The sequence below is a fragment of the Podarcis bocagei genome (genome assembly GCF_964188305.1).
Source record: "Podarcis bocagei genome assembly, chromosome: 7".
Classification (NCBI taxonomy): domain Eukaryota; kingdom Metazoa; phylum Chordata; class Lepidosauria; order Squamata; family Lacertidae; genus Podarcis; species Podarcis bocagei.
The window spans coordinates 94064480-94089280 of record NC_138132.1 but is presented as its reverse complement, the minus strand read 5'-3'; the positions used below and the strand labels follow the sequence as shown (position 1 = coordinate 94089280).

The 24801-nt window shown below is 45.8% G+C and overlaps 2 protein-coding genes across 5 annotated transcripts in view; both read right to left on the bottom strand.

The window, feature by feature from the left end:
* LOC308592420 (tigger transposable element-derived protein 1-like) overlaps positions 1-24801 on the bottom strand; it is a gene marked incomplete at its 5' end in the record, with an annotated part of 444148 nt that overhangs the window by 162412 nt on the left and 256935 nt on the right. The gene's annotated exons all lie outside the window — the stretch shown is intronic.
* ZMAT4 (zinc finger matrin-type 4) overlaps positions 1-24801 on the bottom strand; it is a 303658-nt gene that overhangs the window by 45489 nt on the left and 233368 nt on the right. For all 4 annotated transcript variants that reach the window (XM_081201037.1, XM_081201035.1, XM_081201034.1 and 1 more), the window contains one exon: positions 21601-21828. In XM_081201037.1, coding sequence (XP_081057163.1) covers positions 21601-21828 — 228 coding nt within the window. The remainder of the gene's footprint in view (positions 1-21600; positions 21829-24801) is intronic.

Sequence of the window (24801 nt, the reverse complement as noted above, 5' to 3'; positions counted from 1 at the left end):
CTGGCGTGGAGATCTCTGTAGGCGGCTGCCGCATCCTCCTCCCTTTTCTTGGATGCCTGTACCTCCGCGTTCAATTGGGTCACTGCCTGTTGCAGCGCTAAAATTTTCTCTGCTTCCGTCATCTCTGCCAACCGTTGTGAGCTCGCTCCCAAACACCAAGTTCCTCCTCTCGCTGCTTCTGCCTCCGCTGCGAGGTATCAGGTGTCCGAAGCTTAAAAGAGACGGGTCTTACTGTCAGGGCTGCCACTCAGTCCCAGCTCACATAGGACCACGTTAGCCAGCGTTCAGGTTAAAAGAGTCTTTATTGGATTACAGCTTCCATTTCCAAACTGCAATATGCAGCCCTACTTCTTCTAGGTCAGACCGGCGAAGACCCGTCTGAGTCTCCGCCTCTAGCACACCAGCTTAATACCCTAGCCTTGCTCCACCTCCTGCGCCTTTCCCTCCGTCTCTGGGTCCTTCTGCCCCCCGGGGTCTCCTTTTTCCTACTCTCTTCTGACGCGGACCCCCCTGACCCTTCCGCCTCCTTGCGGCGGGCTTTGGGACCTGGTTCACTCTCTGGGCTGCTTACTGCGCCAGCTTCCGCTACATTTGAACTTGGCGCGCGCGCCCAACTCTCAACCTTCCTCTTGATCGTTTCGTCGCTCCCCGAGGTGGGCGTAACTACTCCTGACTCATGCCCTCCCTCCTTCTGAAAGCCTCCGGAACCCGATATCTGGTCCCCTTTCTCCCCGCTGCTCCCGGCTGGGTACGTGGGTCCCGATCTCCAACTGCTGCTCTCTGATTCCTCTCTGGACCCTTCTTCCTGGGGTGTCCCCCTGCTTTCCCCCCTTGCTCTGACTGCTGGCGCTCCCTTCTGGGAATCCTCGGACTCACTGGATAAGCTCGGCGATCTCGGTTCGTCATCCCCACTCATCTTTCCTTCGTATTCCTCCCCCTCGCTCTCTGTCTCCTCCCTTCTCTGCGTCTCTGCTTCTGAACCCCTGACAACATTCTACTTCCTTGATAAGGTACTTCAAACAACACAAACAGGCTGGACATGTCAATTACTGTCCAGATTAAAGCATTCCAAAGCTGAGATACTGTTTGGCAAGCAAAACATACAAATCCTCATTAGTCCCTTCCTGTAGCATTCTTACAAACTCCAAATGTTGCTTCCTTGCAGCTAAACCTTGCCAACTGCTGAGTCTTCAGTCGGTCAGAGTCCAGTCAAAGTAAACTTTTCACCCCTTCGTGAACTGCAGGCCTTGCAGTGAGAAAGTTTCTCCTTTTTACAGGCTTCAGTCTTGGTGTTTATTTTGCAAACCCCAAATAAATTCTGTTTGCTCCTTCCCTCAATAAAACAGCAATTATATTATATTATATTACACATGGAGCCAGTTCTAGGCTGCAGAAGGTTCAGTTTGGTTTTTCAGGGGCTCCAAGGAGATAGCAAATGGGACACCCCTCCACTCATAGCTCTTTCTCTGGCCTCTGCACACCTCTCCTCCTCCAGCCACTACCATGCTTTTCAGGGTACAAAATACCAGTTTCCTTTCTGTCTGCAAAAGGATTACTTGAGCTGCAATCTAGACCCAGAGACATCAGCAGTGATATGTCTCTGGGGCTGAATAGGAGCAGAATAGCACTAAGTGCTCTCCTTGTTCAAACAAGAGCTGCCATTATCTCCTGCGCATTACCTCCTGGAGTGCAGCTCTTAATCAGCATGAAAATATGGTGCACTTTAAGTGCATGGCATTATTTCTTCCTCCTCTTTCTTTTCCCCTTGGCAGAGGCTTCAGCCCAACCAAGTTGCCATCCTACCCTTGCTCACTTGCTTGGGCCAGAAATGCACGCAGGTTTGCAGACAAAGAGGCAAAAATACCCCCCTTTCTTTTCTTAAAAAAGCAAGAACTAGGAGGAGTTGGCCTGATGCATTGAAGTGAGCAGAATTAAGGCTCCCCCTCAGAACCACAAAATTCACCAGCCAGAGCCAAGTGCAAAAGAGCTGTTCGACAATGGAATGGTCTCCCTCAGGAGGTGGCAGACTCTTGTTCTTGGAGGTTTTTAAGCAGAGGTTGGATGGCCACCTGACATGGATGCTTTAGCAGGGGGTTGGACTAGATGACCCCCAGGGTCCCTTCCAACTCTACGATTCTATGATTCTATGTACAAGTTGAACAACAAAAAAAGAAGAGTGCCTCTGAGAAGCTTCTGATACTAGGAATTGGTTCTCAGTACCAGAAGTGACTTGACCTGAGTGTTATTTCATACAAATTCCCATTCCAGAATCATATTTTGGGTGGGAAAGGATGTTTTGTTGTTGCTATTGTTAAACAACTAGGAGTTAGAAGCAGGGATGGGGAACCTCTACATTTTCCATTACCCTGCTACTTACAGCACCCACAAAGTTTCTCCCATGATCAGTAAATAATTAATCCCATTTTCATTCCTGTATTTTCCAATATTAAATTTATTGCTTGCTCCCAATAGCTGCATACTTTAATAGCTCTAAACAGCCAGCTTGTTCCTTTGGTTTTTGTTGTTTTTAATTGGGAGAACATGGGTCTCCTGCTAAAAGTGTCTCTGGATACTGACATTGCAGATCTCAGATTTAGCTGTTAAATCTCACTTTTTTCCTGTTCTTTTTTGGTAATGGAGTGATCTAGGCCAGAAAATGGGGCATTTGCTCTGTTCACAAAATCTTTTATTTTGGAAATCAGTTGCTTCTGGCAGAACAATAACAACACTTTGTGCTTATATAACACCTTCAAAAGGGCTTGGATACATGCATCACTGAGAACCTTTGTGGCCTGTCAGGTTGATGCTGAGTTTAGAACTGTTGCCTGCTTCTGAGCACACAAGGAAGGAGCAGGCCTTTGGCACTCAAACATTGGTAAGTAGAGTTCATAAGGCTACTTTTTATTCAGATGTGAGCCTTTACCTGTCCGAATACAGACATAAGGATCTCCAAAAACCTTCTGTGCCACCGGGGCCTTTGGGGGCCTCCCCTGAGAAACCAAAGGCATATCACTGCTCCATGCCTGAAAGAGGCCACCAGACCAAGGAATGTTGCAGGCCTGTGTGTCTTCAGGTCAGAGCACTGACCCTTCAAGGACCTGAGAGAGGTGGTTGGGAAGCAGAGGCTTAAAAGTGTTCAGTTTGCTCTCCATCTTTGTTGGAGCAATTTTTTCCCATGGACCTACCTGTGCTCAGGGGTATGACAGTCATGGTATGAAGGAAGTTTCCCTCCTTCTCTCATAGCACTAGAACTTGTTGACATGCAATGAAGCTGAATGTTGGAAAGTTCAGAATTCTGAATCTTAAGAAATAGTGACAGCGAAGATTAGACAAACCATGGAGGAAAAGGCTATGGGACTGGGGGCACATTTGGAATTTTGAGAAGGTGCCAAGGGTGCCAGTTACAAAATGGCTGCCACCAGGGATGGAGCTTAAAAACAATATCTGCCGCCTCCAAAAGTGGGAAAGAAAGAAAAGATATGGGAGCGTAATATGGTTCAAATATGGAAAATCTTTTCAATTCACTTCTTTTCCAGACATTGTTATGTTTTGTAGTCTGTTGCTGTAGATGACAGCTAGAAAATAAAAGATCATTGAACCCAGGAATAATTCTGAACTACAACCGCTGGTCATACACACACTTGCACAGCAACACAGCATTGCCAGTGCCTGGGGTGTGCAGGCACACGTTGGATGGGGGATCTACCAGTCCAGCCCTTGCTGCCACCACTGCTGGACTGACGCCACCCCCACCGGAGCAAAGTGGGGCTGCACTCAGCTACCTGCCTGCCTGCACAGCGGGCAGCCTGCCCGGCAGATGCAACCCTTGGTGGGCAGAAAGGAGCACACAGCACACAGAGGGGCTGTGCTGGTGTCACCTGTGTGGGGATGACTGGTTCACCCCCCACAGCCCCCCTGGCACCCCCATACTACACCTTTCCTGCACATGCATAGTCACAAATAAAAAGAAAAGGTTGGCAGACAAGAAAAAAGATACAGGAAATACAAACCATCCCTTAGAATACAAACAAACCATTGCTTAGTTCAGGAGTGAAGTGACAGAAAGTACTCATGGAAAGTCAAATAGAGTGCTGCTCCTTCCAGGTTTGGGTCAAACCAAATAGCATTACAAAGCTATGCATATAAAATGCAATATTTTCTTACACTTGTAAACCAGTCATTTTGTTATTTTTTTCATTGAACAGAGCACTGTAAACCACATGTGTCATTGGAGTCATTTTAGAACCAGGTAAAAAAAAAAAATTGTTTTGCCCCTCCATCCTCCCCATCCCTGCTGACCTGTCCTGTATTTTGGCTGAACAAAGGTGGCAATCCCAGTAGCAGTTTCAACAATACTGGCCCAAACTAGTGTGATGTTTGAGGCTGAATGTCATGTACAAGTTCTGAAAATTGGAGGTGTATGAGATGAAGACATTAGCGTTTCTGCCTTTGCCCTGTGCTCTGCCCTCCCCAGACAAGTGGGGAGCAATCCATGCAGGGGGAAAGTGCTGATGGGAGCAAGGAGGCCTCTCAAAGGTGCCTTCAAACAGCAAGAACTTCAGAACAATCAGGAAAAAGGTGGTCCTTGTCACCTTTTTCTGAGGGCCACAGGGTTAAATTGGTTTAATTTGTCAAGTAAAGCTGATTTGATCCACGGGAGACAATTGGACTGACATTTCAGAGAACTTTTGTTTATTTTTTTAGACCTGGTATGCTACTCTGCTGGGGAATGTGTATACTTTATTGAAAGGTCTTTTGTTTCTGAAAGCAACCTCTGTTTAGATTTTTCTTACGAAATTTTAAGTTGTTTCATATTTTTCTCAGTATCTCTCCAAGGTCGTCTTCATTGTTTTGGTAACACGTGGTAAAGCAATTAAAATGCCGGTGATTCATCAAATAAAAAATATTTAATCAGTGGACAGCCTTTCAAATATCAATTGCCAGGATTTGAATATTCAGTGGGCATCTTCTGGAGGTGATGGCTTTGAAAAAAATATAGTAGATATAAAACTTTATTCCCCAAATCCACAGCTCAGTATAATATAAATGGTACACACAATTGTAAACTCAACAAACTACCTGTTTGTTGAATGGATTTGTTACCACCAGTATTTATTTATAACAATCTAGTGCTGTTGACACCCCATTTATGGGTGTTCACAGTGGGGGCAAGGGGAACGATTCCCCCTCCAATGAACCTTCGTGCCCAGATTCCCAGCTTTCATTAAGAAAAAGAAAAAGAGTAAGATAGGAGACAAAATATACAAACACTTCTTGTGACAAATTAGCCTGTTCCCTTTCCAGTGTTTTACTCCACTCCCTCAAATAAATAAATAAAATACCCCCACCCTGTAAAAATCCCTGCAGACATCCATGCCCCCATTCCCCCCCCCATTTCATATCACGGACAAACAGGACACCTTCCCTTTGCAGCAAACTGCTGGTGTTAAAATAATTTATCACTTTTGGTGGGAAAAAGAAATAACAGATTTCCCCTGTGTCTGCTTTTGTGTTTTGTTGTAAAATCACAGGTTTCGATCCAAATGCACTCCTGGAGGCTTAATGGAGGATATTCTTTGTGCAGGGAGACACAAACACACACCTCTGTATAATCAGAAATAAGCATGGTTTGTTGTCTTTTAAATAGGGGTGCTTATGGTGCTGGCATCTGCCAGTTTCGTCTGCACTGGAGATGTTCACCCAAGATGGTTACTGGATATTTCTGACTAACTGTTGCATCCCATTGCTCTTCTAGAAGTACATTTCCAACATACACCGTCATGTGATAGACAAAAATCCCATGACTGCAATCATGGAGTAGGAATTCTAACAAACTGATCATAGCATAACTTGTCTTCCAGTAAAAGCCTCTCAAATACCTGTTGATGATAGAGACAATCATGTTGGAGAGAATTCAGCTTGATTTATTGGTCTATCTTGTTTTCCACAGCTGCATCTTGTCTTATAAATGGTCGTCCTCCCTTCCAGTTCCTTTCAAAAGCAGAGTCTAAATTTATGAACTTGAAAAGTCTCTTGGAAGGTCAATCTGGATTTTAATGTGTTACATCACAACTAGCACTTGGTGTAATAAACAAAATTTCACAAGATTGCAAATTGAGGCTGCTCTCAATTTGTTCGTAAATTTATTGTGGCATCTGATGCTCTTGAGCAGTTCACTGTTAATTTTAAAATTAGACCAATAATGCCAGCAGTAAAGAGGAGGAGGTGGAATTTAGATTCACCTAAAAGGAGGGGAGCAGGTGGCGCTGTGGGTTAAACCACAAAGCCTAGGACTTGCCGATCAGAAGATCGGCGGTTCGAATCCCTGCGACGGGGTGAACTCCCATTGCTTGGTCCCTGCTCCTGCCCACCTAGCAGTTCGAAAGCACGTCAAAGTGCAAGTAGATAAATAGGTACCGCTCCGGCAGGAAGTTAAACGGCGTTTCTGTGCGCTGCTCTAGTTCACCAGAAGCAGCTTAGTCATGCTGGCCACATGACCCGGAAGCTGTATGCTGGCTCCCTCGGCCAGTAAAGCGAGATGAGCGCCGCAACCCCAGAGTTGGTCACGACTGGACCTAATGGTCAGGGGTCCCTTTACCTTTACTTAGAGTTGCATGGGGATTGCCACTGCACACCCAGTGGAAGAAAAAAACTCTTGGGTAAAGTTACAACAAAGTTATTCTAGGGATTGAAGAGCAACATTCAGAAATGACCCAGAGACCTGGAGTGCTTGCCAGCCATCTCCTCCTGGCTTCAGGTGGATCTACCACCCAGCAGAGACAGCATCCTCAGCAACTCTTGTAGCAGGACCCTTTAGAACTCTCTGAGGTCCTGTCTACTCTTGTGTGATCTGGACTTCTGACCTGGATTCTGCCTGTTTCATTTGAGCCACAAGCACCCACCATGCTGGGCAGTAGGAAGCTGCCTTATTCCAGATTAGATTATCTGTTCATCTATTCCAATATTGCATGCTTTCACAGCACATACTACCTGGTCTTTTTACCTGGAGATACCAAGGATAAAGTGGGACATTCTGCATGTAAAACACACACTGCTACAGAGCTACAGTCTCTCCCCATAGCCTGGGCTGTGGTTAGGATTGGCTAAGGTGCAAGGTCACAAGGAACCTTTGTGCTCCCAAAGAAGCAATTCACATAAGCAAGTTGACTTATATGCAGTGAGCAGACTGCTGCCGTGACTACATATCCCCATCCTCTAAACCACATTTCTTGCCTTGCTGTAGGGAAATCATAGGAAGCTGAGGCTGAAATATTTGTCTTGCCTAAGGCCCGCTTGCAATGAGTGAGAGTTGAAAGGAAGGCCTCCTGCATCCTGTAACTCCCAGTGGATTCAGTTGCATTCAGGGACTGGTACAAAGTCATACCATGAACCACCCCCCTCGACTGACCAGGTGTGTGAACCCAGGTCTCTCCAGCCAAAGTCCAGCATGCCAATTCCTACCTCACCCTTTGCCAGCTCACTTTTCTCTGGCTGTCAGCTGACCCCATTAATTTGGTATATTGGGTTGTATCCAATGCTAGTCCTGTTCAGAGACGAGCCACTGAAATGAATGGGCATGGTTAACTTAGGTCCATTAATTTCAATGGCTCTACCCTGAGTAGAAGTTACTTGGCTATACCTTTTGCTATCTACTCCTATTTGGGTATCCTGCCTTTTTCTTTGGCAGGGACTCAAGATGGCTCAGAGATAAAATAGAACCAGCTAAAAACTTAAGAAAAACCCCAATAATTAAAAACAATTAAACATTAATAGCTGTCTGTTATGTTTCTTTGTACTTTGAACTTTTACCACTACACTGCTGCTAAGTTCAAGAAATAGCTTAGCTCTGTCAGAGGTGACTGAGCTATGATGGCTGTTTTCACACATGCAAAGTATACTATCACTTAAGTTTGCAGTCCCCAAACTGACAGGGAACCCAGTGATAGGGTACAATTATCAGAGGGGACTGTGCATAGATTGGGATGAAGCTGTGGCTTAAAGATGAGCTTGTTCAGCTATGTAGTGTCTCTGTGTGTGTGTGTTTGCTTGGGCAGAAACAGATATGCAGATGCAGAGAAATTTACCGTATTTTTCTCTCTATAGGACGCACTGGACCACGATGCACCTAGTTTTTAGATGGGGGAAAAATATTAACACCCCCCCCCAGCCTCAAAGAGCAGCGGACAGGCTGCGCGCAGCCTGTCCGCTTCTCCCAGAGCTTCTTGGGGCTGCGGGGGAAGCCTGGGTCCCCCTCCAGCCCCAAAGAGCAAAGAAGCCAAGACAGCGAGCGGGATCCACCCCGCTGGCTGTCTTGGCTTCTGCCATAGCCGCGCAACCTCTCCAGCCGGGAGCTAAACCTCTCCAATGCGGCTAAAGAAGCGTGGCTAAAGAAGCCAAGGCAGCCAGCGCGATCCATCCCACTCGCTGCCTTGGCTTCCTCTTTAGCCTTGCGCAGCCTCTCCCGGCTGGAGAGGCTGCGCGCGGCTATGGCAATTCCCCCACCTACCGCAAAAGCCCACAGGAGCCGAGCACCCTTTAAGGAGCGCGCAGCTCCTGCGAGCTTTTCTACGAGGAGGGAGAAGGGACTGACTGGCCACGTCAGTCCCTTCTCCCTCCTGGGGAAAAGCCTGCAAGAGCCGTGCGAAGCTTGTGTGCGGCTCTTGGGGGCTTTTCCTGCCTGCCTCCCCCCTGCATTTGCTCCATAGGACGCACAGACTTTTCCCCTTAGTTTTTAAGAGGGAAACAGTGTGTCCTATGGAGCGAAAAATATGGTAATATGAGAGCATTCACAGATGGAACACTCCAATTCTAACTGGGTCAGTCAGAACTAAATGATCTCTCCCTCATCACAGCAGGTCACATTCATGTTCACATACGGAGAGATTAACTTTACTATTAATAATCTTCTAAGTAAAAAAGGGAGATAAAGCCTAGGCAGAAGGCAATTTGAATATTTAAAATGTTTTATATCATTTTAAGGTGATAAAATGAAAAATCTTGTGCTAACCTTTTTTGCCAGCAGCTGCTGAATCTTGATGATAAGTCCCATGAGGATGACAGCAAGACACGGTGGTTGGAGAAGGGGCTTTATTTTTTAAAAAGAAACATATGGATTTGATCTATTCTTGTCTTTTTTAAAAAAAGCTTTTTGGTAAAAATATTCCTTTAAAAAATTTTTTTACAACTGTCTAATGTTTATCATAGGTAAAAATAGCCACTTTCTGTATATGGCAAGAATAAAAAATAATGTTTTACAAAGAGCATCCCACCCATCTAATATAGTCCCAGTTAGGGCACCAAGCACAGTATCAGCAGGTGGCATTCTCATGCAGAAAGAGTCTTGCATAAGCTGGGGGGTGGGACTGCTGTTACTGTGGGACTTACACTAAATAAGGATAGCACATCTGCTCATCCTGTATATTTCACTGTACAATAGAAATGTAAGAATGTCTTTGTGCAGCCTCAAATAGAGGATTTGTAGTGCTGCAACACGATCTTGGATTTGCTTGAGGCCAAGGTGTCTTAGGGGTGCAAAAGTAAATGCATGTTGCACAAAAATGGGGGGGTTGTGTGCAAGAGGGGAGTTGCACAAAGGAGTAGAGAGGAGGATGCATGGGCATGGGTGAAAGTGGAAAACGAGTGCCAAGCTGGCTGCAAGCAAAATAGAAAAGATAGGTGACATCAGTAATGGAACTGGGAAAGTGAAAAGTGAGCTTCATAGTTGCATGAGTTGAGAAGGGGAAGATCTAGGGGATTAATGTGGGGGGTGGGAATGGCAGGAGGGTTGGTGAGAAGAGCAAGCAGGGCCACAGCCTCCAGTCTGTCAACAGACATTTATAAAAAGCCATCACTGAAGTGAAATCTGTGGATTTGGTAGGTTCGCCTTTAAATTTGAAAGGAGTCAAATTTCTCCCCATCTCTACTCTGAATGCCAGTAGCTGGGAATCACAAGTGAGGAAAAGCACTGTTGTACTGAAATCCTCCTTGCAGACTTCCCAGAGGCTGCAGGATCATAAACTCACAGAATCATAGAGTTGGAAGGGACCACAAGGGTCATCTGGTCCAGCCCCCGGCCGTGAGGAATCTGTTGCCCAACGTGGGGCTCAAACCCATGAGCCTGAGATTGAGAGTCTCAGGCTCTACTGACTGTGCTATCTCTAGTCTTGAATGCTGGACTAGATGGAGATTTGGTCTGAACGACCAGGGCTCTTCTTACACAGTGTTAAGAAGATGTTAGCTTAAGACTCCTCCCTCCTCTCTCCTAGCATTGCTGGGAGTCTTAGGGGAAAAGTTCCCACTGGCAACCAAAAAGCTACAAGCCACACTAGATGGGGATGATTTCAATTCCAATCACAATGGAGGAGTAAAGACACCCATCTCCTCTCCCCATATGCTGCCTTCTAAATAAGAATTGCCTGCCCTGTAATTAATGAAGGAAAATCAAACTACATAGCCGCCTCATAAATATTAAGCAGTATCTTTCCCTGTAGATCTGAGAGGAGAGAGGGTGCCTATGCAGCAGACATGTTCCTTAAGCTCTGTAGACTTGGGATTCTTTGGGACTTCAAAATGTCATTTGGCAGCACTTTGAGCTGCTTAAGCAGACTGCTAGTGCAACTGAGTCAAAATTGGAGTCAGGATGTGCTCTTTTACACTCACCCATGACAAGAAGCAAACTATTCTGCACTAAATGCAGTTTCCAAACCATCAAAAGTAGAGTGTATTTCAATCATCCCAGTGGGAAGCTCATCAAAAGCACTGATGACAGAGGTCCAATCCTGGTCCAAGATCTCTGCCTTTACCAAACTTTGCCCCACTTTCAAACTTTCCCATGCAGCGTCTAGTTGGGCTGGATCTCTCAGCAGCCTTTGATACCATCAACCATACATCCTTCTGGACCGTCTAGAGGGGCTGGAAGCTGGGGGCACTGTTATACATTGTTCCTCTCCTTCCTCCTGAGCTGTGTCCAGAAAGTGGTGTTGGGGGGATGAGTGTTCGAACCCCTGGGCCCTCACTTATGGGGTGCCTCAGGGTACCATTCTCTGCCCCGTGCTTTTTAACATCTATATGAAGCCACTGGGAGAGATCATCAGGGGGGTTGGGCTGGATGTTCATCAGTATGCTGATGATACCAAGCTCTACCTCTCTTTTTAATCAGAACCAGTGAAAGCAGTGAAGGTCCTGTGTGAGTGTCTGGAGGCGGTTGGAGGATGGGTGGCGGCTAGCGGATTGAGGGGGCGGGCGGGGGTGGGGGACTCCCTGGTCCTGAATGGGGTAACTGTTCCCCTGAAGGACCAGGTGTGTAGCCTGGGAGTCATTTTGGACTCACAGCTGTCCATGGAGGTGCAAGTCAATTCTGTGTCTAGGGCAGCTGTCTACCAGCTCCATCTGGTATGCAGGCTGAAACCCTCCCTGCGCGCAGACTGCCTCACCAGAGTGGTGCATGCTCTGGTTATCTCCCGCTTCGACTACTGCAATGTGTTCTACATGGGGTTACCTTTGAAGGTGACCCGGAAACTACAACTAATCCAGAATGTGGCAGCTAGAGTGGTGACTGGGAGCGGCTGCCAAGACCTCATAACACCGGTCTTGAAAGATCTGCATTGGCTCCCAGCAGGTTTCCGAGCACAATTCAAAGTGTTGGTGCTGCCTGGTCTGGTAGTGGCCTTGGCCCAGTATACCTGAAGGAGCGTCTCCAACCCCATTGTTCACTGAGGTCCAGCTCTGAGGGCCTTCTGGCGGTTCCCTCTCTGCGAGAAGTGAGGTTACAGGGAACCAGGCAGAGGGTGGTCTCAGTAGTGGCGCCTGCCCTGTGGAACACCCTCCCATCAGATGTCAAGGAAATAAACAACTATCTGACTTTTTAAGACATCTGAAGGCAGCCCTGTTTAGGGAAGTTTTTAATGTTTGAAGTTTTATTCTGTTTTTGGTCCGCTGTTGGGAGCCACCCAGAGTGCCTGGGAAAACCCAGCCAGATGGGCAGAATATAAATAATAAAATGTAGTAGTAGTAGTAGTAGTAGTAGTAGTAGTACCAAATGGAGCCAGCACAACATATTCCTCCTGGCGGCTGGTGGTGGCAAGGAAACAGTCCCTGCAATGTGGCCAAAGCAGATGCAGCTCCTTGCCAGGATGGAGGTCATACAGAGGCCACGTCCTGCCAGCACTTTGGTCAAGGGCACAAATCTGCCCTGCATGGCACGAGGCTCTTCCTTCCTCGGAAGCCTGAACTGCAGTCTTGTAAAATTAAAAATACGTCTGTACTCTGCGGATACATTTTTAATATAAACTTTGTAAATGTCACACTGAATGCATCCTCTTTGAACACACTGGTGGGGAGCCATCTGAAGCTGCTCATTCACTGACAGAGGGACCCTGGATATCCTTCTACCAATCTCTCCAAGGTAAGGATGGAGGACAAATGCAGCAGAGTCCAACGTGAGGACCTATTTTACAGAACAGGAACAATATATGCATTGGGGTGGGAAATCTCAGGTCTAGGAGTCAATTGTGGCCCTCCAGACTTCTCTGCCTAGCCCTAGGTCATTCTTTCTCCCTAAGCCATACCTCCCCTCTCTTCCGACCTGCTCAACACCCTCCTTGAGTACTTCTGCCTGGCTGAACTCAGGAGTTAAGCTTGCTAGAGGGGACCCTTTTGGTATTTCCACTGCCTTCAGAAGCTTGCATGGAGCAGCCTGGGGGAGGGGATTCTCTGTGGCAGCCCCTGAGCTGTGGAATTCCCTGCCTACAGAGGTGTATCTGGGACATTCACTAGGGGGTTTCCATCACATGCTGAAGGTGCATGTGCGCCCCCCCCCCAGAGGACCCACCCTGTTCTCTGACTATAATTTATTTTAAACTGAGAGTATGTGTGGGTGTGAAAGCCACCCTGGAATCTTACATTGCGATTCGGCACTTCTGCACATGTGCAAAGCATGATTTAGTGCTTCTGCGCATGCGCGATCACCAAAACCCAGATCACCAAAACCCAGATCATGCAACCCAAAAACACACAACCTGAAGCATCTGTAATCTGAGGTATGACTGTAAAAATAATATAGAAATCTCTGGTGTTTGTGTGGCTGAAATGTCACCCCCTGTGCAGAAGTAACACTCACCCACATTTTGCCCCTCCCCCCCGTACTGCATGCAGGTTTTCTCCTTGATTGTGTGTGTATGTGGCCCCCCCACATACACATGTGGCAGGCTTATTTTTTAAAGGCAGGGTAAACAAATAGAGAATGCCATGCCTTTAAAATGCTTCTTTACATCTTGACCTGTGCTAAACCAGTTAAATCAAAAGAGGCACTTAAAGAGGACATCGTGAATCGTGAGGCTGATATCAGATTTATAAAAGAGGATTATGGTAGTTAACACTCTTTCCCATATTAAACAGCTTCTAAGATACTGAAGCTTTTTTTTTTTTAAAGGTTTTATAACACCCGGCACTAAGAAATCAAATAGCTTTGCAGATATTAATAAATAATTCACCCCATCACTTCTTCTGCTTTATGCATTGCTTTATCCAGCAAAAGCCGAGAAAGAGCAGAGCCACCAAGGAAAAGAAGGGTGGAGAGAGAGGGAGAGAGAGAGAGAGAGAGAGGGAGGGAGGGAGGGAGGGAGGGAGGGAGATTGGGGTAGTTATGCCCTCTAGACGTCTTTTTTATTGTGTGTTCATGATGAATTGTGCCCATCGTGGTCCTGGGGCAGTTACACCTGACCCCATTTTCAATACTGTTGGTGCCTGAGAAAGTTTTGGAGAGGACATACCACTTTGTTTCTGTTACATGCCCTGTCACTTCCTGATTATATCCTGCAACTTTTCATACCACAAATGTTCCTGGAGTTCTTTTTATCCCACTTTTGCTTTGCCTCACCATAGGGCAACAGTGCAGACAGACACATTGGGGGATGCATCACAGAAGAGCTAACAAAGGGCAGTGATGTGTCAATGGTCCAGTATAGACCCACCACTGATGCACAATGAATGTCTCCACGACATGTTATTGCCTACACCAGCAGAAAAACACCCATCTGGAGGGGCCCTCAGGTAGTCCTGAAGAGAGGAAGTAGCTATATTTGTTTATAGAGTATTTATTTCTCAAGCTCCTCTTGCACAAGGAGGCAACCTTGAGCTAATCACTGTCTCTCAGCCTAATCAACCTCCAAAGGTTGCTGTGGGGGAAGATGGAGGCAGGGGACCCAATACGTGTCACCTTATGCTCCTTTCAGGGAAGATGGGATATAAATGGAATAATAATCATCATCCATAACACTTAAGGCAGCCTTCTCCAACTTAGCACCCTCCATATGTTTATTGGACGGAGCTCAAAATATCTAGAGGTCACTAGGGCTAGGGAAGGCAGGTCCACGGAGGCTCTCTCTCAGAAAGTTGTTCCAAAGGAGAACCAGGAGTTTATATGGAGCATCTTGCATAGTAAATTGGAAACTGGATAGGAAAAAAATAAAAATCTTTCATTTTGGTTGCCAACTTTACCCCCTGCCGATGTGCTTGTAACAGTAGGCTGTCATGGATCTCCTCCTTCAACCCTCATGCAAACAGATCTTGTTGGCAGGCTACTTTGCGAACTTAGGCACTGTCCCTCCCCACCCCCTCACTCACTTCTCCAAGTGGCCCTCAATATCTGTAGAATAGTGTTTGAAAATACAATATTTGAAAGATTGTCTCTCATTATATACTCAACTATTTGCTGCACTCTGCAGGTGAGGGCCTTCTACAGGTACCATCTTATCAGGCAGTCCACAAAATTCAGGACTTGGGCCTTGAGTGTTGTGGCATCTGCCCTTTGGAACGCCCTCCCCTTGGAGATTAGGCAGGTGCTGCCTCTGTTGCCTTTTCAGCACCTGCTGAAGACCTTCCTCTTCCCACAAACCTTTTCTGTAGAGATCTTTCCCAGTCTGCACCTGTACTGAAATGGATTTAAGTTTTTAAAAATGCTTCCATTCTTTAATCTTTTGTTGTTTGCCACCTGAGGCTCCTTTGAAAGGAATAAATAAAAATAAATAAACAAACTTGCTGCTGGCCACGAATGTGAAAGAAGAAACTAGGGCAAGCACAAAGTCTGATGCAATGCTGGAATATTAAGTTTATGGCCTAATTTACCAAGTTCCCCACAAATCTGGTCAAAGCAGCACCAATCTTTATCACTCAGCTTTACGTATTGTTTCCGCTTAATTTCTTATATTTCTATATTGCTTCACATAGCCAGAGATGTCCTGGTATGATTTATCATAATAAATACAATCTGGATCCCCTTGAGTTCTTTAGCTGGCTTCTCTGGAAGTAGCCATGTAAGAAGGGATGAATATATCAATCTCTCATTTTCCCCATCTTAAATTCAGTATAAAAAATCCTCTCATGAAAATCCATCAGCATTTCACTGCTAATTTCCCTTTATATACATATTTCTGTACGCAATTTCCCCCAATATGCAAGTTTTCAAAGCAATTTCTTCTAATATAAAGCATTTTTATTTATTTTCACTAATAGGCATTTTTATGCACATTTTACCATATTGCGTGCATTTCTGTATGTAGTACTTGACCGGAGAACTGTGTTGCAAAATTTTGAGATAAATTAATTTTGGAGGATGGCTGTGTTTTGGTTCAGAAGGACCTCTAAATGAGAATTGAATTGAATTCCCTCTCCCCAAGGTAGATTCGTAATCTGGGGAATCGGGTTTGCGTCTCCGCTCCTCCACCTGCAGCTGCTCGGTGACCTTGGGCTGTTCACACTTCTCTGAAGCCTCTCAGCCTCACACACCTCACAGCGTGTTTGTTGTGGGGGAGGAAGGGAAAGGAGAATGTTAGCCACTTTGAGACTCCTTCGGGTAGTGATAAAGCTGGATATCAAATCCAAACTCTTCTTCTTCTTCTTCCTGCCAACCTAGCAGTTCAAAAGGACGTCAAAGTGCAAGTAGATAAACAGGTACCACTCCGGCGGGAATGTAAACAGTGTTTTCTGTGTGCTCTGGTTTCTGTCACGGTGTCCCATTGAGCTAGAAGTGGTTTAGTCCTGCTGGCCACATGACCAGGAAAGCTATCTGTGGACAAACGCCGGCTCCCTTGGCCTGAAAGTGAGATGAGCACCACAACCCCAGAGTAGCCTTTGACTGGACTTAACTGTCCAGGGGTCCTTTACCTTTTTTATTATTATCTAGAAATAAACAGATCTTACAAAAATGCCATAAAGCCTCCAGGATTCCTCTCATCACAAGGGAATGAACCTTCATACTGCCTGGGCATGGAGTTATAGGTGCAATGGCATCATTATTTAATTAAACTGATGAAATCCCAAATGTTAGATTTGGGAAGCGATGACTATTTCTGAAGAATGACAGTGTTATCAAAACTGGAGAGGATGTTTCATATAAAATTAAATACAGCTGGGCCTGTAAACATTGTTCAAGTGAAGCAACTCATTGGGAAAACAAAAGCAAAACAAAAACATTTTTTCTTGTATTGCTCAGGGACAGATTGTTACAAAACTTTGAAGCTTGTCAACAGGCAGAAAAAGCTGTCAGTTGGTAGAATTAGGGTGAGATTCCCCCACCCCCACCTGGTTGTTGTTACTTAGATCTTCTGGCTATTAGAGCAAGAGAAATTGACTTGGCAGATGTGAAAACCTTTGGGAAAAATTCAAGAGAGATATTTGTGCTGGATTGTAATTGGAAAGATGCGTCAGTTCTTTGCAGAACCACCCAGAAATCTTCACAGGTCTCATGATCAAGCAAAGCATTTGATTTTTCTGGAATGTGGACATGTGCTACATGCATAGAAAGTTATGTTCTTCAGGGGGATTTTTACTTATTCATTTCCACTTTTTGTCTTTTTTTTTTAAGAGACTGAATAAAAGAAATTAGGAATAAGCTGAAATGCCTTACATTATTTGGGGTTCATTTTAGTTAATACTGGAAAATATGGTAGCCATGTGTCTTACTTTACTAAGAAATGTCTGCTCAAAGGCTGTCCAGTTCAAGTCTTTCCTGGCTTGATAAATAGTTTTTTATCACAAGTGTCCACTTAATAAAAAAAAAAATTATTTTGACTATGGCAGACCAACACGGCTACCTATCTGTAAGTGTCCACTTGTTATGGCTTTAGTATTGTTTCAAAAGTGTCTGTGTTTTTATATATAAATCTAATTGAGATGGTGTCTTAGAAGGTGATCAATAAATTAATGACACGGATGATAATAATGAGGATGATGATAATAATAATAATACTTTCCATTTTTTATTATATCACTGCAGTTATGAGGCAAAGGCTTTTCAGCTAGCCATCCACATTGTGGAAACCCTTTCTCAGGGACACTTGACACATCTGCTCTGTACTAGTTTTTAAGAGGCTATTTTGCACCAGTGAGCAAAACTTAGTTTTATTAGATTGCACTGAGATCTTTCTGACATGTTCTCTCTCTCTCTCTCTCTCTCTCTCTCTCTCTCTCTCTCTCTCTTGTTGTCCAACATTTTGCTGCCTCAGGTCCTAAGAGTCCCCTTTCTTTTCAGCCTCCCTCATTTCCCTTCTGACTGGCCCCATCACCTGCTCCTAAGAGCTATATTGCTTCTGTTCCCATTGTCTTAGGGCCCATCCACACTTCCTCTTGTACTGCCACTTTTCCCTGGGAAAACCCCACTGTTTACCACTGTATTGGGATGAATGCCAATCCAGTTTCTTCCAATTCATCAGGGTACTTTCCTGGGGAAAGTAGAGGGGCAAATGGTAAACCACTCAAACTCATGACAAGTGGAAGTGTGGATGAGCCCGTAGTTGGCCATGGAACACTAGGAGCAAATCAGGGTTGATATAGAATCATAGAATCATAGAGTTGGAATAGACGACAAGGGCCATCGAGTCCAACCCCCTGCCAAGCAGGAAACAATGACTAGATAGAGGTTGTTGCTGCCATCCCTCTGTCTCGAGAGACAATGGACTGTGCCTCCAGGGGTGAAGTCACACCACTCTGTGATCTCCCCAATGTGCAAGTCTGGGCTGTGTGGACGGAGATTCTGGGCTGACCAAACAGGAAGACACCCTTTTTGGCCTCTCTGATGTGGTCCAAAGGAAAGCAGAATGTTTGGCACCAATGTTTGCCACAGTTGCTGGAAAGGGGCGCACACGGCGCCATCCAGCCATCTTAGGGATGCCACTCTGGATTTGTGGAGGGTTTACTCCTGAGCCTTTTCTTCTCCTGAAGATACCCTGCAAGGCAGCAGAGGTTAAGGGGCAGAGTTCTCCTTCTCCTAGATGGGCTCCCTTCCCAGATGGACGAGCCCCACTTGTCCCTCACTTCCTGGGGAGGGCGAGATACAAATAAAAGTTGTTTATTATTATTATTATTATTATTATTATTATTATTATTATTATTTACAGCACATGCAGAAACAACCTTCTTGACTGCTGGACCCACTATTGGTCTCCTCTGCTCAATCTGCCAGCACCTGTCTTCACATTCAGGGAAGTCTTTAACTCACCAAGAGTTTGAAACCCATCGGCTTCCCTCACCTGGTTTAGCCGGCCAGTCAAAGACATTCCCTGGGGTGTGGATGCTGTCACCTGCTGACAGCTTCCTGGAGCCACAGGTGAGAGCTGGGAGCAGGGTGAGGACAAACTATCCCAGAAGGAGCATGACATGTCCCCCACCAGAGGTACTACCCCTCCCCCAACACACCATACACCACTATTGACTCGAGTAGACTTGGATCATTCAAGGCATTTAATACGAAGGTGCTGGGCAGGAGCTCAAGACTCCCTTGGCAACCACCTGTGCATCCCAAGGGAAGGTTAAAGCAATGGGCAGCATAGTCTTAAACCACTCTAACATAGAGGAAAGAAGCCCAGGAAGCCACTTCATGCTGCAGTTGCAAGAGTTTTGCACCAGAGGGCACTGGAGAATAAGGCCCACGGGGGTCTCTGGGTCAAGGCTGTTGGTTTTTCTGGAATAAGACATAAAAGGAAATTCTGCCCGAGGCAGGAGACGCAGCAAATAAAAGAGAACCACCTATTTCCATCTCACATATAATCATACTGTTAGGGGTTATGTTGCTAAATTTGCTGCCTTGGGGCAGATGAGAGGAGTCAACAACAACAACAACATCTGTTGTTGCAGATGAGAGGAGAATGCTTCAATCTCTGTGTTTTACATATATTCTGAAGAACACTTGTGGCATGTGCTTGTTCCAGAGGGAAGGATGCCACCCATTCAAGAAGGATTTAATAACAGGAGATTCATCTAGAAACTCAACCTGCATTTTGTGGAGCTCAGGCAGGGAAAGGGGAAAGGAACACAGCACATTAAAAAAAACTATATATAATTTAGCACTAGGAAACCCTTCTGTTTTCAAATCCCTTTAGTGAGACATAAATGGATAAAACATTCCATATTTGATGGGCTTCCAGCTAATAGTACTTGACTGCAGGAAGTTAAAGGGAAAGGGGAAAGCATGTTTCCCCAACTCAGGAGATGTGTTTTGTCAAGATTTTACATAATTAACAGATTTCAGCGGAGAAGGAAGGGAATTGGGTGGGCAGTTCCTGTAAAAATGAGGAATGAATGGGCCTTGGCAAAAGTGGCTGCAGACCCTCCCTCCCCCAGGGAGACCTCACCTGCTGGGATTTTGTGGGAACAAGGTAGAAAATGGGCCATATTCTTCAGTCTGCAGCCGTTCTAAAGTAGGATAAAGTAGGATAAAGTTAGGACCAAGGGTGCCTAAACTGTGGTCTGTGGGATGCATAAACCCCATCAATGGTTCATTAGTGGCCCCGGGCAAGACCCACCAGAAGTGTCTGAAGGCAATTCACACATAGGAACCTGCCTTATACTGAGTCAGACCACCGGCTTATCTTCCTCCTTGGCAGGGGGTTGGACTCGATGGCCCTTGTGGTCTCTTCCAACTCTATGATTCTATGATTCTATGATCTAGCTCGGTACTGTCTGCACTGACTGGCAGTGGCTCTCCAGGTTTTCAGATAAAGGTCTATTCCAGCCAGCCCAGGGATGTCAAGGATTTAAGCTGAGAGCTCCTGCATGCAAAGCAGATGCACCACGACATCAAGGAGTATAGGAAGCCGCCTTCTACTGAATCCAACCACCAAGCTAAGCCTTGTCTAAGCACTGACTGTCAACTCTCCAGGGCTTGAGGCTGGGTCTCTCCCAGCCCCACCTGGAGCTGATGATTCATTTACATTTATTATCTAATAATAACAAGGAGCCTGGGCTGGTGAACAACAAGTGGTAAGGTAATAAAAGCATCTTGAAAACAATTGCTGTACACATGCAGAATGAGAAAGAGGAAGGTCTTATATGCACTGAAAAGACAACAAAGATGGCACTTTTTGGATATTCAAGGGGAGGGCATCCCAAAGGGCAGGTGTCACAACACTAAATGCCTGATTTCTACATTGTGTGGAACAGACCTCCTAATAAGATGGCATCTGCAGGAGGCCTGAACCTTCTGCATGCAGAGCAGATGGTTTACTACTAAGCTACAGCAGCCCATTAGGAACATAGATACATACCTTCCAAGGGTCCCAGAATTATGGAAGCCTTCCCAGCTTCTGATTTGATCCCAGAATGTCCCTATTTCGCCAAGCTCAGGGAGGAGGTTGAACTGGTGCTTGTCCTGAGCAACAGCAGTGGCAGCAGCAGCTGCGGCTGCGGTGGAGCCTCTCCATGGCCTCCTCCCTTGGGCACCTTGTGGCAGATGCTGGAGAGCAGGCGAGGAGGAGGAGAGGCTGCTTTTGCTGCTGACGCCCAGTCTCGCATGAGGCGCCAGCCCTGAGGTGCAGGCAGAAGGCAGGGCTGCCCTGGGCGGGGAAAATGGGGCAGCAAAGTGCAGTCTTGATTTTCTTTATTTAAAAAATGCTTTGTGTGTCTGCATCTATTTCTGCCCCTTTATAAGATTAATTTAGGAGTGTGTTTTTTTATTTTTGTAAATCTACCAAAGAATCAAATGAAATCAAGATTAAGGGTTTTTCTCAGGATGGTGAAGGGGTGTGTGATGTATCCCTTTGGACTAGTGGTGGCAACATTTGCCCTTCTTCTGATAGGAAATGCTTTGCAGGGGACAATGACAAAAAATGGGGGCCAAGGAGGGTCAGTTGCGGCCAGGGGGGAGTGAGAAATGCCCCTATTTTCATCTGATGAATGTTGGAGGGTATGTAGATAGGAAGCTGCCTTGTACTGAATCAGAGCCTAGTGGCACCGCCTGGCTTTCCAGGTTTCAGACAGACTTCTCTCCCAGCCCCCTCTGTGCTTTTCCACTGAGCCACAACTCTTCCTCAATATAAGCACATAACTGGAGGCAAACATCACTCCTATGAGGCAGCTGACCTCATAGATCTCACATCACATCCCCAGGAAAAGACAGACAGACAGACAGACAGACAGACAGACAGACAGACAGACGCTGCACCCTAAGATGTCTTGAGCCCCTGGGGTAGGGCATTCAACTAGTGTGATGGAAATCACTGGAATTGCATGGAGCCCTCCCAATGGCTTGCTACATGGACGCTTGGAGGACTGGGGAGAGCACACAGGGGGTTCCCACGTTGATGCTTTTAGAAAACCAAAGGCTCTTACCTCTTAACTCGCCTAGATCCAGCGTCTTCCCTAGTTGCTCTAGTAAATCTGCCCTGGCCGCATTCTTTTTGTGCTTCTTCCCATCATAGTGTTGCTGTGCCATCATTGGGTTATTAAACCAAGCCGTGCAGAGCTGGCAGTACCTGTCAGAGTCTCTTCTCTGATGGGGCGAAGACACCACAGGAGAACTATCCAGGTGTGACTGCTTTAGGGAACTCAGGTTGGTCTCTGCAAGAGAACAAAAGCAGGTCAGGTGAGCTGAATAAGAAATAGCTTTATTACATAATTATGCCCAACAGGCATTCTCACCTTTAGCTACAACAACAACAATTTATTTATACTCCAACAATCTGGCTGGGTTTCCCCAGCCAGTCTTTCTCACTCCACTTCCAGACCCACCTCCAGCTTGGGCCTCACTTCCTAAACTAGGTAAGGGAGGTGCCATTAATGGTTTATCTTTCACATTTATTCTCATAGTGGCCAATGGCAACTATGATTGTGGGGTGCATGCAGCCATGTGGTGAGCGCTCATCATCTGTGGCATCTTGCCACTAGGAGAGGAAGAGCCTCTATGGTTAGACAGGGCTGGCAGGGCCTGCCGTTGGACAAAGTGAGGGAACTGCTTCAGGCAGCAGATACTGAAGCCATTCTTCTCTGTTGGAGGACAGAGCTGGGGAAGAATTGCAGCACAGAGGTGGAGAATTTGCTTTGTAGGCAGAAGGTCCCAGGTTCAATTGCTGGTGCCTCCAGGAACAGCTGGGAAAAACTGCTCCTTGAAGCCATGAAGAGACACTGCCAGTCAGAGTAGATAATGCAAAGCTAGAAGGACCAGTGATCAGATTTGGCATAAGGCTACTTCTGCACTATACATTTGAAGCAGTATCATGCCACTTTAAACAATCCCGGCTCCCCGCAAGGACTGCTGGGCACTTTGCAGTTTGTTAAGGGGACTGAGAGTTGTTAGGAAACCCCCATTCCCCTCACAGAGCTTCAATTCTCAAAGTGGCTTAATAGCCTCTTCCTCTTCCAAGGGAACTCTAGGAATTGTAGTTGTGAGATGAATAATGGGGTGGCCTCCTAGCAATTCTCAGCACCCTCAAAGACTACAGTTCCCAGGTTCTTTGAGGGGAAATCCATGGCAATTGATATGACAACTGCTTTAAATATACACTGCTTCCTATGTCCTGTGTATAAGCTACACAGTCGGTTGTTTGTTCCTCTGCCCCCAAAACAGCCTGTTACTGGTGTAATGGAGGACACTATCCCAACCCCGAGTTTGAATTAAGGTTCAATGCCCATGCCAGTTGAGTGGCATATATATTGAGAAATAAATAAGTGAATGAATGAAGAAATACCTTCATGCTAGTGGTGGGTGGGGCTAAGACCAAAAGTGGAGGGGGCAACAAATGTAAATGTTGCCTTCGTGCAGTCAGCTAGCTTTTACACCTACTCCCCTCCTTCCATCCAGAGAAGCAGGCATTATCAGAGTGCAAGGACACATCACACTGAAAGAAGGTGCAAAGCAGACTTCTGGTCGGCTGTGGGAGCCATTACTGACGCGGATTTAGCCTCTACGGGGAAATCCGAGTTTAACAGGAGATTGGAGCTTCACAAAGGCGCTGTGAGCTCCAGAAAAACCCCAAAAGGGAGTTTTGGGTGCTGGGGACCCAGCGGCACCCCTGGTGTATCTCCCCCAGGGTAAAGATCCTGTAAAAAGGCTCAGAAGCCCAGGGGATGGAGGCGCGGGTGCATAGGGGGTTTAATCGCTACGCCTGTTAAGAGAAGCCTCAAGTTCCGATGGCAAAAGGCAGCTGATTTCCCAATATAAAAGGACAATCCAAAACAAAGAATAAATTTGGAATTATTTGACGACAACTGGTTTTGAAGACAGAGGAAACGTAAAAAGGGGGAGTCCATCTCTCTGCTGGCATGAGAATGGAGCAGTAAGTTTTCTACTACAAAACCAAGACTACGTTGCTGCAAAAGGACAATAACTGATTTATTTGCTAAACGTCTCTGACCCATTGGGGAGGGGAGGAAAGAGCTGGGAAAGAGCTTTATGGACACAATATTTGCAACAGAGTAACAATCTTAAAATTGAATAGAGAAGCGGTTCGAGTGTGCTGCGAAAGGGGGAATCCCGCTGACTCAGCTGAAAATAACTAAGTAACTTTGATACCTCACAACTTTGAAACCTCGAAACGGAGGAAGAAAGATCAGAAAAACAGTATCTAGTCTCTCCAGTACCAGTGATATTTCTGTGAGGGATTCTAAAGATCTCTCCAACTGGCATAAGCTCAAGGAGACCCGGAAGACTCGGCAGGCTCCGGAGAATTTTGCTGTGTCATACCTTTGGTGACTCGTGGACTTTATTTTTTATTTTTCCTTTTTTATTTCTCGGGGGGGGGGGCTTGAGATTTCTCTAGCGGTGTGGATATTAGGTCAGGGAAGAGACTGAAGACGGCGGGTGGGACTTTGGAATTTGGATAGGCTGAATTGGCAGCTGAAGAGAGAGCGTCACTCTATTGAAAAGGAGCTGATGCCATTATCCTTTGTTCACCTCCCGCTTGGTCTCTCTGTGGGTGCCTCATGCTTAAAACCAAGTGGTCAAAAAGATAATTACAATGGGTTTTTTGTGACTGTACTGTATTGACTTGTGAAACACCTAGTGGCAACTTATAATACTACAGGGAATATTGAGAGTGGAAATGCGGGGGGGGGGGGGAATGGGAGAAAATCAGATAATCAAAATGAGCACGCAAGGGGAAAAGGGACTGGTAGCCACACCAACAGATAGGAGAAATTTGAAACAGGAGGAACTTAAATTTGATATTGCAGAGACCTTAGCAGAAATTAGAAAAGATATAAAAGATACTAAAAAAAATTAGATAACAAATTTGATAAAATGGAGGGGGGAAATGATAAATTGGTGGCAGAACTAAGAGGCCAATTAGGAGAGGTCAGGACAAAAACACAAACCCTAGAAGAGACTGTAAAAAAGACACAGAAAGCAGTTAGAGAAAATAAAAGGGGGGGATAAAACCAGAGATTGCTGATCTAGCTAAAATGCATGAAGAAACTATGGATGCTCTTGCCTTTATGGAAATGAAGGAATTAAATCTCCACTTCAGAGGAGTAATAGAGCAGGAAGGAGAGAATATGAAGGAAAGACTGATAAAGGAAATTGCAAATTGGCTAGAA